The 15,520-nt window shown below is 42.7% G+C and overlaps 1 protein-coding gene across 1 annotated transcript in view; it reads right to left on the bottom strand.

The window, feature by feature from the left end:
* ANKAR (ankyrin and armadillo repeat containing) overlaps positions 1-10,911 on the bottom strand; it is a 51,962-nt gene extending 41,051 nt beyond the window's left edge. Inside the window, exons 1-2 of the mRNA XM_040227797.1 lie at positions 10,282-10,911; positions 973-1,410 (exon numbers count right to left, since the gene is read on the bottom strand). Coding sequence (XP_040083731.1) covers positions 973-1,410; positions 10,282-10,882 — 1,039 coding nt within the window. The 5' untranslated portion in view covers positions 10,883-10,911. The remainder of the gene's footprint in view (positions 1-972; positions 1,411-10,281) is intronic.
* Positions 10,912-15,520: the final 4,609 nt, after the last annotated feature.

Genomic DNA, 15,520 nt, shown 5'->3' with positions numbered 1-15,520 from the left:
TCACCACATGGAAATTAATTATTAACATTTAGTCATATTTGTTTCCAATAATTTAAGTAGTAAGTCATTACAGGTACAGCTAACATCCTCTAAAGAGCACATTAGTCCCATACAGAAGACACTGCCCCCACCCGCGTCCTTGGGCAAGATTGTCATGAGTTCATTTTTAAATAGTTCACAGGTATGGATTATAAGCTTCCCTATCATAACTCTCATGACACAGATTTTATTAAATGATTTGCAAAATTTCTACTGAAAATCTGCCATCCGAATAGAAAACCTGCTATAAATAAGCCTATGTGTTTAAGCACCAATGAAAATACGCAATTTGTGTGCTACTCTGGGTGGGAGGAATAGTTTGCTCTGTATTCCTGTCAAATTCCATATAAACATGACCCTATTTCAGCTCCCGCTACTCTTTTGTTATAGGACCAGTATATTACTAAAGTTTTTAATATATTTTCATCTTTTTTTTTTCCAGAAATGTAAGATCATTCATGATCTTTTACTGCTCCATATTAATCTGGGTCAGTTTCTAATTTTCCTGAAAAACACAATAGGGATGTTGAGTAGAAGTGCACTGAGTTTATCCTTTGCATGAGCTATGATATAGCATTATCCTGTCATGGACATAACATATCTCAGAAATCATTTTGTCTTTCAATCATCCTCGTAATTGATAAAAATATGTACCTTGTACTATGTGAATATACCAGGCATTTTTAATTACTTTGGAGACATCACATTTTGTTTTTTAGTTGTTTATATTTTAATTGAAGGAACTGCTGATTGCTTTTTTGTAATTGCTTTACAGAATTTTGTTGTGTTCTGTCAAACCTTAACACGTTTTTCATTTTTAACGTGCTATTGCTTGGTTATATGCTTGGACCCACATACTATAAACAAAATTGAATTTAAACATAAATTCAATATATATCTACATTTTAAATATAATTTTGGCAATACTCTTACCTGAAAAAGGCTGAAGCAGACCACTTAAATATGGAACTTTCATCTTCTTTTTTAAGCTCAGCAGGAATGGAGTCAGAAAACATATTAATTTTAGGTATCCTATCCCTTTCCTGATTTCTTTTTTCTTCTCAAAGTGTTTCTGAATAATCTTTTTTTGAAGATATAATCTTTGCTGTAATCTCTGGTAGGTACAAATATCAAGATTTTCCTGATTACATTTTATAGCATTAGTAAGCCAATAGGCTGTTTCAAATATAAAAACATTTTCACACTGTTGAACTTGTGTGGTGCTGAATGTCATCTTTAGTAGGATATACTCTGCATATTTCATAAATACAGCTTTTTCTTCAGGGCTATTGGGATTATATGTTGGATCATTATTCATGTCTTCATCATAGATTCCATCAAAGTCTGGATCCTTTGTAATATCAATCAAACCTTCACAGTAAAAAAGACAAATTTAATATTGTGAAATTTTCACACTTGGCTTAAATAGTGTGAAATATAGTGGATAAATAGATTGAGTACAGTTTCATCGCAAAATTCTACCAAAATGACAGCAAAGGAATAATGAAATACCATTGAAACTGTCAAAGAAGAAAAGCAGGCAGATACATGGTAACTAAGCAGAGTAAAGAAAGAGAGAAGCTGGTGGAATTAAAAAGAATTGATTTTCATTCTCTTTGAAGGAATAATACAACAGCATGGAAACATAATAACATGTCTCATCTTTAATTAAAGAAAATATGGAAGAACAACGAGAAATGTGATCTTCCTTTAAGCAAAGAATCAGCTTCTTACTTGGGCATAAAGTGTATTTATTTATTCAGTTCCTATAATACACATTTCTTTTCCTTGCTGATAACAGAAGCTAAATATATACAATGAATAACTCATCTACTAATCATAATGAAACAAGAATTAAAACTTAGTTTTACTCTATACTATAAATGACAGATTTCTTACATTTTCTTTCCATTTATAATGAAATTGTCATTTCTTGTTGTCAAATTGACAGCCCCCTTCGCCTTCTCTCAAAGCAGGAGACAGAAGGAAACAGACCAGTCAGAAAGATAATGGCATCCGGGGAGAGGCCCCCCAGCGATTTACTAAAGGAAATCAGTCCTGAATATTCACTGGAAGGACTGATGCTGAAGCTGAAACTGCAATACCTTGGCCACCTGATGTGAAGAGCTGACTCATTGGAAAAGACCCTGATACTGGGAAAGATTGAAGGCGGGAGAAGAAGGGGATGACAGAGGATGAGATGGTTGGATATCATCACCAGCTCGATGGACATGAGTTTGAGTAAACTCTGGGAGTTGGTGATGGAGAGGGAGGCCTGGCGTGCTGCAGTCCATGGGGTCACAAAGAGTCAGACATGACTGAGCGACTGAACTAAAATGAATAAATATCTTTACTTGAATGTCCTAAAGGCACTCCCAAACAAATTCCATTTTTCCTCTCCCCCAGATTTGCTTTTCTTTCATTCCTTATCATAGTTAAAAGCACTATTTATCCATGAGTTCCTCAAACTGAAAGGGCTTCCCTTGTGGCTCAACTGGTAAAGAGCCTACCTGCAATGCGGGAGACCTGGGTTGGGAAGATCCCCTGGAGAAGGGACAGGCTACCCACTCCAGTATTCTGGCCTAGAGAATTCCATGCACTGTATAGTCCGTGGGGTCGCAAAGAGTTGGACACGACTGAGCGACTGAACTGAGCTGGGCTTCCTGGTGGCTCAGTGGCTAAGAATCTGCCTGCCAATGCAGGAGACTCAGGTTCAATCCCTGTGTCAGGAAGATCCCCTGGAGAAAGAAATGGCAACCCAATTAAGTGTTCTTGCTTGGAAAATTCCATGGAAGAGGAGCCTGGCGGGTCCATGGGGCTGAAGAGTTGGACACAACTTAGTGACTAAATAACAACAAAGCATTGTAGGTGTAATGAGAATTTAAAGACAAAAAAAAGACACATTTCTGTGCTCTCGAGTTCTTGAGCACAGAAAATCTATTAAGGAAGACAGAGATGAAGCCAACAATTCCAATAAAAAGTGGTACAATGTGCACAGAGGAGGTGGTGTCTGAATCAAGCATCAAAAAATGAGTAGCAATAAACTGGGAAGGAATGCAGAAGACTGGGGTGAGGGAAAGAGCATTCCAGACAAAGGTCAAGGAATAAAAAAATAACCATTTCACTCTACCAGCTTTCGGTATTAAATAAGGTCATCAGATCAAGGGTCTTGCCCTAATTAGTATACTTTCTCAGCAAACTGGAGACTAGGACCAGATTTTTGGTGTGCTGTATTCTCCACTACTGTTGCTACTGTTTTTCTAAGGGTGGTGTTTCCTGGTGGTTTTGTGCTCTGCAAAGCTATTAGAGAGCTGAAGTTGAACTTGTCCTCATTGATTCACAAAAGTCTTCCTTCCCCCCAATACTGTAGGCTTCCTGCAGAGTTCCTTGGAAATCCGTTTTAGCACAGTTTTTAAGACAATCACATGGTCAGTTGCAAGGTTTGAATCCAGATTCACAGTCAAGAGAGGAGGTGCTGTTTCTCCAACCACGAAAGATGAAATAGCAAGTCTTCCCAGCATCTTGCTGCTATACAGCGGCAACTAAGTTTACAAGGACTAAACTGGCAGCATGGGGCTAAAGCCAAAGTGCCATGAGTCACACTCTGTATCAGACACCTTGTGTTCCCTGGCAATCTATATTTCACTCTGGCTCTTATTGCATGGACTAGCTCCACACAGATATAACCTGACCACACCTTGCCTCAGATGCACCATGTGGCCCTTACTTTTGCCCTGGGGTTTCTCTTCACTGCTGTGTTGGACTCCTGATGGAATCCAGCCAGCCACTCTGATGGATGAACAAATCTGTACACAGAGTTAACCCCCATGTAATCTTTGACCAATGCAGGAGAGGAGCCAGGAAATACATATTCCCCTCCTCCATCCCTCAGGCTGACAATCCTGAAGTATATTCTGTGTGACTCCCCAGAGTCCCAGCCAAACCATAACTAATAATCTAAGTGGTGAAAGCTCACCAGCGTATCCTCGGGTTGATGATTCCTCCTTTTCTATGCATTGCCTGTCCCTTGGAGTCATTTTCCATAAACTACCCTGACTTAAGTCCTCATTTCAGACCCTAATTTGGGGGCAACCGAGGCTAATCCACTTGCACTGGTATGCTGGTGTCTGACCGTGTACATCCTTAAGCATGAAGCATAAAAGTCCCATCTCCTAAGTGTCCAGGTGCCTTTCCTGCAATCTGAAGCTTGGCCCTGCAGGATTTCACAGGGATGCTCCTGATGTGGTGGCTGATGGCAACCTGTACCAGTCTCTGCTGTCTCGCTGAAGTTTCCCCCTGCAGACTGCACCAGCACTCTGGTGTATGTGTCCTTTACCATCATTTGCACTATACCGTTGTTACAGTGCCTGAGGCATGCTGGTGCTGCCGGGCCTTCAGCAGACTCCTGAACAGCGGTCGAGGGAGAAGAAAATCTCTGTGCACATAAGATGCACTTCTTTGACTGCTCGGCAGCCAGTATTACAAAGTGCTTTGGTGTAACACAGTATTTCTCCCAAGGCACATGTTGGTAGAGTGACTGGATTTGCACAATTTCTAGCCTCATTCATTTTCAGTGAAAAGGGATCATAGGCAGAGAGAGCAGTCAGAAGGCAGTTGCCGTATGTCAGGCTAGAGAAAAGGATGTTCTGTATCAGGGTGTTGTAGCTGAGATGAACCAAAATGGATGATTTTGAGACAGTTTAAAGGGAGGATCATAATAGTCAAGGCATAAATTTTCATCTAGGAAAGAAAAATTAAGTAGAAATGTCCTGGACTGATATTTAGCTATATACCAATATGGCTACATTGTTAAAATACTGAAACCTTTGATATTGTTTGGTAAACTGAATTGCTCTAGCCCTGAGCTCTTTGAATGCCTCCTTCCAGGGACAGTCTAGAACGCTTCACGGTCCAGCAAAGGGTACATATGGCAAGCGGGAGGCCTCTGAGGTCTTGTTCCAGCATTATTACTGATGCCCACTCTAGCTGGCCAGTGCTTATGCAGTACTGATGATTAATTCTGAATATTACCCCTGAAAATATAGGCACTGGAAGACAGACAGCTTCAGTCTCTGGGCACTCCCCAGCTCCACCTACAACTTGATTAGAACGTTTCCATGTGACCCTGATCCCCTCAACCAGGAGCACCCCTGTGAGGGACTCCTCATGGATGGTGGCCTCAGATGTGAGGGGCAGCTGGATTCAATAGACCAGAAGCTGGGCTGTGAAGTTGCTTGATATAATTGATTTTATCATTGACTAGGCAGGAGCCCTCTGTCCTTAGATATAAAACAGGGCCTGTGCTCCCTCTTGCCCTGCTCATGTCTCTTCTTGCGACTAATGCTCTCACAGGATGGCCCAGAGGCTCTTGTGACTTTTACATATGAATGGCTGAATCCTCCATTTTGCACCTCTAACCCTCATCACGCCCCAGAATTTGACTTCTATAATGGAAGTTTCCACCTGGGTGCAGGAGGGCCTAGAGGAGCTACTCCATGTTCAAGGTTAGGAGGGGCGGCTGTGAGGAGATACCCCTCGTCCAAGGTAAGGAGCAGCGGCTGCACTTTGCTAGAGCAGCTGTGAAGAGATACCCCACGTCCAAGGTAAGACAAACCCAAGTAAGACGGTAGGTGTTGCAAGAGGGCATCAGAGGGCAGACACACTGAAACCATAATCACAGAAAACTAGTCAATCTAATCACACTAGGACCACAGCCTTGTCTAACTCAGTGAAACTAAGCCATGCCCTGTGGTGCCACCCAAGAAGGGCGGGTCATGGTGGAGAGGTCTGACAGAATGTTGTCCACCGGAGAAGGGAATGGCAAACCACTTCAGTATTCTTGCCTTGAGAACCCCATGAACAGTATGAAAAAGCAAAATGATAGGATACTGAAAGAGGAACTCCCCAGGTCAGTAGGTGCTCAATATGCTACTGGAGATCAGTGGAGAAATAACTCCAGAAAGAATGAAGGGATGGAGCCAAAGCAAAAACAATACTCAGCTGTGGATGTGACTGGTGTTAGAAGCAAGATCTGACGCTGTAAAGAGCAATATTGCAAAGGAACCTGGAATGTCAGGTCCATGAATCAAGGCAAATTGGAAGTGGTCAAACAGGAGATGGCAAGTGTGAACGTCGACATTCTAGGAATCAGTGAACTAAAATGGACTGGAATGGGTGAGTTTAACTCAGATGACCATTGTATCTACTACTGTGGGCAGGAATCCCTTAGAAGAAATGGAGTAGCCATCATGGTCAACAAAAGAGTCCAAAATGCAGTACTTGGATGCAATCTCAAAAACGACAGAATGATCTCTGTTCGTTTTCAAGGCAAACCATTCAATATCACAGTAATCCAAGTCTATGCCCCAACCAGTAATGCTGAAGAAGCTGAAGTTGAACGGTTCTATGAAGACATACAAGACCTTTTAGAACTAACACCCCCAAAAGATGTCCTTTTCATTATAGGGGACTGGGATGCAAAAGTAGGAAGTCAAGAAACACCTGGAGTAACAGGCAAATTTGGCCTTGGAATGTGGAATGAAGCAGGGCAAAGGCTAATAGAGTTTTGCCAAGAAAATGCACTGGTCATAGCAAACACCCTCTTCCAACAACACAAGAGAAGACTCGACACATGGACATCACCAGATGGTCAACACCAAAATCAGATTGATTATATTCTTTGCAGCCAAAGATGGAGAAGCTCTATACAGTCAGCAAAAACAAGACTGGGAGCAGACTGTGGCTCAGATCATGAACTCCTTATTACCAAATTCAGACTTAAATTGAAGAAAGTAGGGAAAACCACTAGACCTTTCAGGTATGACCTAAATCAAATACCTTATGATTATACAGTGGAAGTGAGAAATAGAGATAAGGGCCTAGATCTGATAGATAGAGTGCCTGATGAACTATGGACTGAGGTTCATGACATTGTACAGGAGACAGGGATCAAGACCATCCCCATGGAAAAGAAATGCAAAAAGGAAAAATGGCTGTCTGGGGAAGCCTTACAAATAGCTGTGAAAAGAAGAGAAGCAAAAAGCAAAGGAGAAAAGGAAAGATATAAGCATCTGAATGCGGAGTTCCAAAGAATAGCAAGAAGAGATAAGAAAGCCTTCGTCAGCGATCAATGCAAAGAAATAGAGGAAAACAACAGAATGGGAAAGACTAGAGATCTCTTCAAGAAAATTAGAGCTACCAAGGGAACATTTCATGCAAAGATGGGCTCGATAAAGGACAGAAATGGTATGGACCTAACAGAAGCAGAAGATATTAAGAAGAGATGGCAAGAATACACAGAAGAACTGTACAAAAAAAGATCTTCATGGCGAAGATAATCATGATGGTATGATCACTCACCTAGAGCCAGACATCCTGGAATGTAAAGTCAAGTGGGCCTTAGAAAGCATCACTACAAACAAAACTAGTGGAGGTGATGGAATTCCAGTTGAGCTGTTTCAAATCCTGAAAGATGATGCTGTGAAAGTGCTGCACTCAACATGCCAGCAAATTTGGAGAACTCAGCAGTGGCCACAGGACTGGAAAGGGTCAGTTTTCATTCCAATCCCAAAAAAGGCAATGCCAAAGAATGCTCAAACTACTGCACAATTGCACTCATCTCACACGCTAGTAAAGTAATGCTTAAAATTCTCCAAGCCAGGCTTCAGCAATACAAACCAGATGTTCAAGCTGGTTTTAGAAAAGGTAGAGGAACCAGAGATCAAATTGCTAGCATCTGCTGGATCATGGAAAAAGCAAGAGAGTACCAGAAAAACATCTATTTCTGCTTTATTGACTATGCCAAAGCCTTTGACTGTGTGGATCACAATAAACTGTGGAAAATTCTGAAAGAGATGGGAATACCAGACCACTTGACCTGCCTCTTGAGAAATCTGTATGCAGGTCAGGAAGCAACAGTTAGAACTGGACATGGAACAAGAGACTGGTTCCAAATAGGAAAAGGAGTACGTCAAGGTTGTATATTGTCACCCTGCTTATTTAACTTCTATGCAGAGTACATCATGAGAAACGCTAGGCTGGAAGAAGCACAAGCTGGAATTAAGATTGCCGGCAGAAATATCAATAACCTCAGATATGCAGATGACACCACCCTAAAGGCAGACAGTGAAGAGGAACCTAAAAGCCTCTTGATGAAAGTGAAGGAGGAGAGTGAAAAATTTGGCTTAAAGCTCAACATTCAGAAAACGAAGATTATGGCATCCGGTCCCATCACTTCATGGCAAATAGATGGGGAAACAGTGGAAACAGTGTCAGACTTTATTTTTTGGGGCTCCAAAATCACTGCAGATGGTGATTGCAGCCATGAAATTAAAAGACGCTTACTCCTTGGAAGGAAAGTTATGACCAACCTAGATAGCATATTGAAAAGCAGAGACATTACTTTGCCAACAAAAGTCCATCTAGTCAAGGCTATGGTTTTTCCTGTGGTCATGTATGGATGTGAGTGTTGGACTCTGAAGAAAGCTGCGCACTGAAGAATTGATGCTTTTGAACTGTGGTGTTGGAGAAGACTCTTGAGAGTCCCTTGGACTGCAAGGAGATCCAACCAGTCCATTCTGAAGGAGATCAGCCCTGGGATTTCTTTGGAAGGACTGATGCTAAAGCTGAAACTCCAGTACTTTGGCCACCTCATGGGAAGAGTTGACTCACTGGAAAAGACTCTGATGCTGGGAGGGATTGGGGACAGGAGGAGAAGGGGACGACAGAGGATGAGATGGCTGGATGGCATCACCGACTCGATGGACGTGAGTCAGAGTGAACTCCAGGAGTTTGTGATGGACAGGGAGGCCTGGAGTGCTGCGATTCATGGGGTCGCAAAGAGTCGGACGAGACTGAGCGACTGAACTGAACTGACCTACCTAGTTTGTACCTAGAATCTCAACAGGGGTCATTGTTTCTTTATCAGTCAGTCTGTCATGTCTGGCCTGTGCTTTGCTGGACACATGCCCGCTTGGAATGATGGTTCTTTAGTCCCACCTCTTCTCCAATGAGGGCTTCAAAATGATTTTTGTGAAAACAGAAAAAAGACGAAAACCCAATTTTTGCCAGGATTGTCAAAGCTCTAACATTGTTAAAAGCTGCCATCCACTCCTGCTGATCCTTCATACCCTCCATGGAGCTCAGATCTTCACAGAGCTCCTGTCACCATCTCGGTCAAGGAGAGCAAACCATGAAACCTAGTTTCCCAGACATGTCTTGGTTAATGCAAGCAGGCAGAAACATCATCTGACCTGTGCCATGGTCCTTACAGCCTTCCAGTGACTAGTTAGTAGATTACTAGAGAATTTCCAGGATAGAAGAGTCATTGACTACGAAAATTATATCCTAGTTTAGTTATATTTTATGTGACCTGAACTAGCCTTGAAGGTCCGAAACTACCAGAAATGATAGAACTTGTGGGTGAATGCTAACAAAAGTTTTTAAGATTTTGACCATACCATATTCTCTTCAACAATGTATCTATAGGATGTCAAAATATCAGTACCCTTTAAGAGAGAACTACGAGACCAGTCAAGGGAATGCAGAAATTAATGGAATTTACCAGCTATTACTGGCAGTCTTTTCTGTTACTTCACCCTAATCATCCAAAGATCTGAACAACAAGGAGAGATTTTTAGGTTCCAGTTATGGCTATGATTTTTTTTAGTAGCCAATGACCCTCAATCCTAGGAGCAGAGGATATAAGCACCTATCCAGTGGCATTCGTGCTGATTCCAGCAATATCACAGACCAATTCTCTCCCAGAGGAGAATTTCTGCCTAAACTCACTACTCTTGGACTCTCCTCTCAACAGAAGTTGATGAGCTTGCATGGAAATGAGAGCTATTGCCAGACATAGAGGTACCATCTCCAAGAGACGGTACTGCTTGCTGGTACGCAAAAACTTCAGAACCTGAAACACAACTGGATACCCAACCCATAGCAGGTGAGTCAGGCTGTCTTGTCAAACAAATCTTATTCACATGCATTTGAACTTCACAGCAGTCTAGCCACAGATGTAGTAAAAGGCAAACGAACACTTCTGTGGTCCGGGTTCTAACCAAGATTCCAAAAGGTGACATTGAAAAAATAAAAGATTAATTATTGAAAAGATAGATTCTTTGGAATTAAAAAACATCTCTTTTAAGAAATGTGGCTAAAATAAAACCAAATCACATATAAATTACTTTTAATTTCTAAAAGAGGATTCTAATAAAAATAAAACATGTTAAATTCTCTTACCTGCTGAACTAAACTCTGCAAATATATCTCTGTTCGTTTGAGGCTTCCCATCTGGATCAATGTCCATGATGGTGCGCCACAATTCCGAAAATCTAGCTCGTTTTTCTTTGGGCATATATATTCCATGCCATAATGCTTTCAACATGTAGTCAATATTGATCAGAATTTGCCCAATTCTGGTATCAAAATAAGCTGGGGGTAATTGACAAGAAGAACTCTGATCATAATTAGCTTCTAAACTGATGGAAGGAATTTGATTTAAGCAATAGATTCCAACAGCCAATTCTCTTATGATCTGATGGACTTCTCTACAGTCTAAGAGGGCAGTAGGGTCCACAGGAGTCAGTAGGATTGCAGTGGAGAAGCCTACGTTATTCATTTGACTCATAATTCCACACGGCATGTCTAGTTGAGAGCGAACATCTTCTTTGGCAGACAACCAGCTAACTAGTGCAGTAGTTAGCAACTCTTGTACTTCACTGCGATCATATTTTTCAAAAAAAGCAGAAGCATTTCTCTGTACAGATAAATTTTCCAGGTAAGTTTCTTCATCTTGATTTTGATCAAATCTAGGTGCTCCTTTTTTGGGCAATCTTAACATTTCTAATTAATTCTAGTGTGTCCTTTTTGAAGTTTCTGCAATGAAATGAATAAAAAGGAAAAGATAAGCAATAAAATTTATCATGGCAATGAAGCTGAATTTCTCAAGAAATAAATCTATACCTTTCATCTTTATGGTTAATTGTTTCATGGTCAACCATTACATAACTGACATACATTATGTTAGTTTCAGGTGTACAACATAGTAATTTAATACTTGTATATATTTTGAAATGATCACCACAAAAAATCAAGTTAACATGTTACCATACATAGTTACAGAATTTTTTTTCTTATGGGAACTTTTAAGATTTACTCTTAGCAACATTCAGATATGCAATATGTTATTATTAACTATAAACATTTATTTATTTTTGGCTGCTCTGGGTCTTTGTTGTTGCAAGGGCTTTCTCTGGTTGTGACGAGTCGGGGCTAATCTTCATTGCAATATACAGGCTTCTCAATTGCGGTGGCTTCTCTTGTTGCAGAGGACAGGCTCTAGGTGCATGGGCTTCAGACGTCGCAGCTCACCGGCCCTAGCACGTGAGCTCAGCAGCTGTGGCACAAGGACTCAGCTGCATGTGGAATCTTCCTGGACAAGGCACTGACCTGTGTCTCCTACACTGGCAGGTGGATTCTTATCCACTGTGCTGCCAAGGAAGTCCTGATATTATTAACTATCGTTGTCACGCTATACATTACTTCCTCATGACTTATAACTGAAGTTTGTACCTTTTGACTCCCTTCATCCATTTTGCCCCCCTCACCCTCTGCCTCTGGCAACCACCAAACTGTTCTCTGTATCTATGCTCGGGTTTATTTTTTGTTTGTTTTGAGATTCCACATTAAGCAAGATCATATAGTATTTGTCTTTCTCTGTCAGACTTATTTCACTTAGTATAATGCCTTGAAGGGCCATCTGTGTTGCCACAAATGGCAAGATTTCTTTCTTTTTTATGGCTAAACAATATTTCTTTGTGTATGTGTAAATAAATGCTCCACTTTCTTTATCCATTAATCTATCAATAGGTTGTTTTTATGTCTTGGCTGTTGTAAATAATGCTGTAATAAATATGGAGGTCTATATAGCTTTTGGAGTTAGTGTTTTCATTTTCACTGAATAAATACACATAAGTGGAATTACTGGATGATATGGTATTTCTATGGGCTTTCCTGGTGGCTTAGACAGTAAAGAATTTGCCTGCAGTGTGGGAGACCTGGCTTTGATCCCTGGGTCTGGAAGATTCCCCTGGAGAAGGGAATGGCAACCCACTCCAGTATTCCTGTCTGGAGAATTTCATGGACAGAGGAGCCTGGTGGTCAACAGTCCACGCGGTCACAAAGAGTGAGACACTATTGAGCAACTAACACTTTCATGGTAGTTCTAATATATTTTTCAGGCTTAAACTAGCTGCAGCATAAGAAAGTTGAAATCTGAGTTAAAATTGTAGAACTTTTAACATTAATCATAATATGCTTTTCAAGAGAAGTAAAAAGATACGAGGAAGTATATCCAAAAGAAACAAGTTTATATAGAAGAAGATACTGCGGCATACCTATTCTTTTGTTGTTGTTGTAGAGGCGTTTTCACAAGGTCAATTTTTTCAGGGTTTTGTTTTGTTTTTTTAAAAGCAAGAAAACAAACACTTGCTTAAAAAAAAAAAAAAAAGCGAAGCCAAGAAATACTTCCTTAACGTTGTACCTCTCATCAATAGAAATGGGATTCTTCTCTGGAATAATAACCTACCTACTATTTCCTGAGCATCTATTTACCAGCTCTTTATATACAAAAATTTCCATCTAACTGGCCTCTCTGAACAGCGATGCTCAAAATCTGGGCTGGTTTGAAATCCCCCGGGGCTTGTTCCCCGGCAGACTGCTGGAGCCTGCTCTAGAGATTCTGAGTCGGGTAGGAGCGGGGCCAGAGGACTTCCATTTCTGAAAAAGATGCCGCTGGGTCTGGCAGGATACTCGGAGAAGCCAGTTCCGTGACGGGCGTTGGCAGCCCAACCCCACAGAGGCAGAAACCAGGCTAGGAAGAATGGAGGATGGGCCGGAGGTTTCCCGCCTTCAGAATCAGAACAGACTGATTCCTCAAGGCCATCGTCAAGCCCGAGCCCTGGGCCCACACAGACACGGGAAGGGAAAGGACGCGGGAAAGGACGAAACCTGCTCTGAGATGGCCGTGTGCTCGGGACAAGGAAACGTCATCCACACCGGCTCCCAGAGGACTCCCGGCGTCAGGGACACTAGTCTTCTCCAAGGGTCTCCAGCCTGGATCCGAACTCCCCGTCGGGAACCCCGGGTGGCCGCGGCCGAGGGGAGGCCTGGGCGCGACCCTCCTGAGCAGAGGCCTGGGAGGCCCGCCTTCCCCGCCGGCTCCCGGGAGCCCCGGGCCTCGCCTGCGGTCCTGCCACCCGCGCGGGCGGCAGCCGTTGGTCCTCGGGTTTGGGGCCGCCGGCCGGGCGCCGCCGCGAGAGGGCGCTCTTGAACCCCCATGGGTGGGGCCTCGCCCAGAGGCCGCGGGCGCCCATCCCGGCTAAGATTCGTCCCTCACAGCCCCCCACCCCCACCCCCGCCCCACCCCTTTAGAACTCAATCTGGACTTGGGCTTGGGAAGTCAAGTGGGCCTTAGGAAGCATCACTACGAACAAAGCTAGCAGAAGTGATGGAATTCCAGCAGAGCTATTTCAAATCCTAAAAGATGATGCTGCGAAAGTGCTGCACTCAATATGCCAGCAAATTTGGAAAACTCAGCAGCGGCCACAGGACTGGAAAAGATCAGTTTTCATTCTAATCCCAAAGAAAGGCAATGCCAAAGAATGTTCAAACTACCGCACAATTGCACTCATCTCACGCTAGCAGAGTAATGCTCAAAATTCTCCAAGCGAGGCTTCACCAGTATGTGAACTGTGAGTTCAAGCTGGATTTAGAAAAGGCAGAGGAATCAGAGATCAAATTGCCAACATCTGTTGGATCATAGAAAAAGCAAGAGAGTGCCAGAAAAACACATCTGCTTTATTGACTACGCCAAAGACTTTGTGTGGATCACAACAAACTGTGGACAGTTCTTAAACAGTTGGGAACATCAGACCACGTTACCTGCCTCCTAAGAAATCTGTATGCAGGTCAAGAAGCAACAGTTAGAACCAGACATGGAACAACAGACTGGTTCCAAATAGGGAAAGGAGTACATCAAGGCTGTATATAGTCATCCTGCTTATTTAACTTCTATGCAGAGTACATCATGTGAAATGCCAGGCTGGATGAAGCACAAGCTCGAATCAAGATTGCCAGGAGAAATATCAATAACCTCAGGTATGCAGATCACACCACCCTAAAGGCAGAAAATGAAGAGGAACTAGAGAGCCTCTTGATGAAAGTGAAAGAGGAGAGTGAGAAAGTTAGCTTAAAACTCAACATTCAAAAAATGAAGATCATGGCATCTGGTCCCATCACTTCATGGCAAATAGATGGGGAAACAGTGGAAACAATGACAGACTTTATTTTCTTGGGCTCCAAAATCACTGCAGATGGTGACTGCAGCCATGAAATTAAAAGATGCTTGCCCCTTGGATAAAGCTATGACAAATCTAGACACCATATTAAAAAGCAGAGACATTACTTTGCTAACAAAGATCCGTCTAGTCAAAGCTATGGTTTTTCTAATAGTCATGTATGGATGTGAGAGTTGCACCATAAAGAAAGCTGAGCAATGAAGAATTGATGCTTTTTAACTGTGGTGTTAGAGAGTCCCTTGAACTGCAAGGAGATCCAACCAGTCAATCCTAAAGGAAATCAGTCCTGAATATTCATTGAAAGGACTGATGCTGAAGTTGAATCTCCAATAATTTGGCCACCTAATGTGAAGAGCTGACTCATTGGAAAAGACCCTGATGCTGGGAAAGATTGAAGGGAGGAGGAGAAGGGGATGATAGAGGATGAGATGGTTGGATGGCATCACCGATTTGGATTGGACATGAGTTTGGGCAAGTTCCAGGAGTTGGTGATGGACAGGGATGGGGTCGCAAAGAGTCAGACATGACTGAGCAGGTAAGCACACAACACACAGCATGGTGCTCAGAGCCCAAGTCCCGTTCAGTCGAGCTGCTGACTCGTGTCGACTCTTTGTGACTCCTGTCAGGCTCCTCTGTCCATGGAATTCTCTAGGCAAGAATAGTGGAGTGAGTTGCCATGCCCTCCTCCAGGGGATCTTCCCAACACAGGGACTGAACCCGGGTCTTCCTCACTGCAGGTATATCCTTTACCACGTGAGCCACCAGGGCAGCCCAAGAATACTGGAGTCGGTAGCCCATCCCTTCTCCAGGGGGTTTTCCCGACCCAGGAATCTAAGCTGGGTCTCCTGCATTGCAGGCGGATTCTTCACCAGGTGAGCCACCATCTCCATCATTTCTTACTTTGACGGTTTGACTCCAAGGAAGCACAGAAGTGTGGCGTTGGCAAGGCGCCAGGCTCTGAGGTAGTCTTGAGTTGGAATCCCTCCTCTACCATCATTCTTTCCTTCAATAAACACTTGCAGAAGGCTGGTTATGAGCTAGGCACTGGAGACCCTGGAAAAGGCAGACGTAAAGCCCCAAGGTTAGTTCCTCCAATAAGCACACATCTGTATTTAAACAAT

This window comes from Oryx dammah, unplaced genomic scaffold (genome assembly GCF_014754425.2).
Source record: "Oryx dammah isolate SB20612 unplaced genomic scaffold, SCBI_Odam_1.1 HiC_scaffold_27, whole genome shotgun sequence".
In the NCBI taxonomy this organism is placed as follows: domain Eukaryota; kingdom Metazoa; phylum Chordata; class Mammalia; order Artiodactyla; family Bovidae; genus Oryx; species Oryx dammah.
Note: the sequence above shows the minus strand (reverse complement) of the source record. Positions and strands in the feature narration are given on the sequence as shown.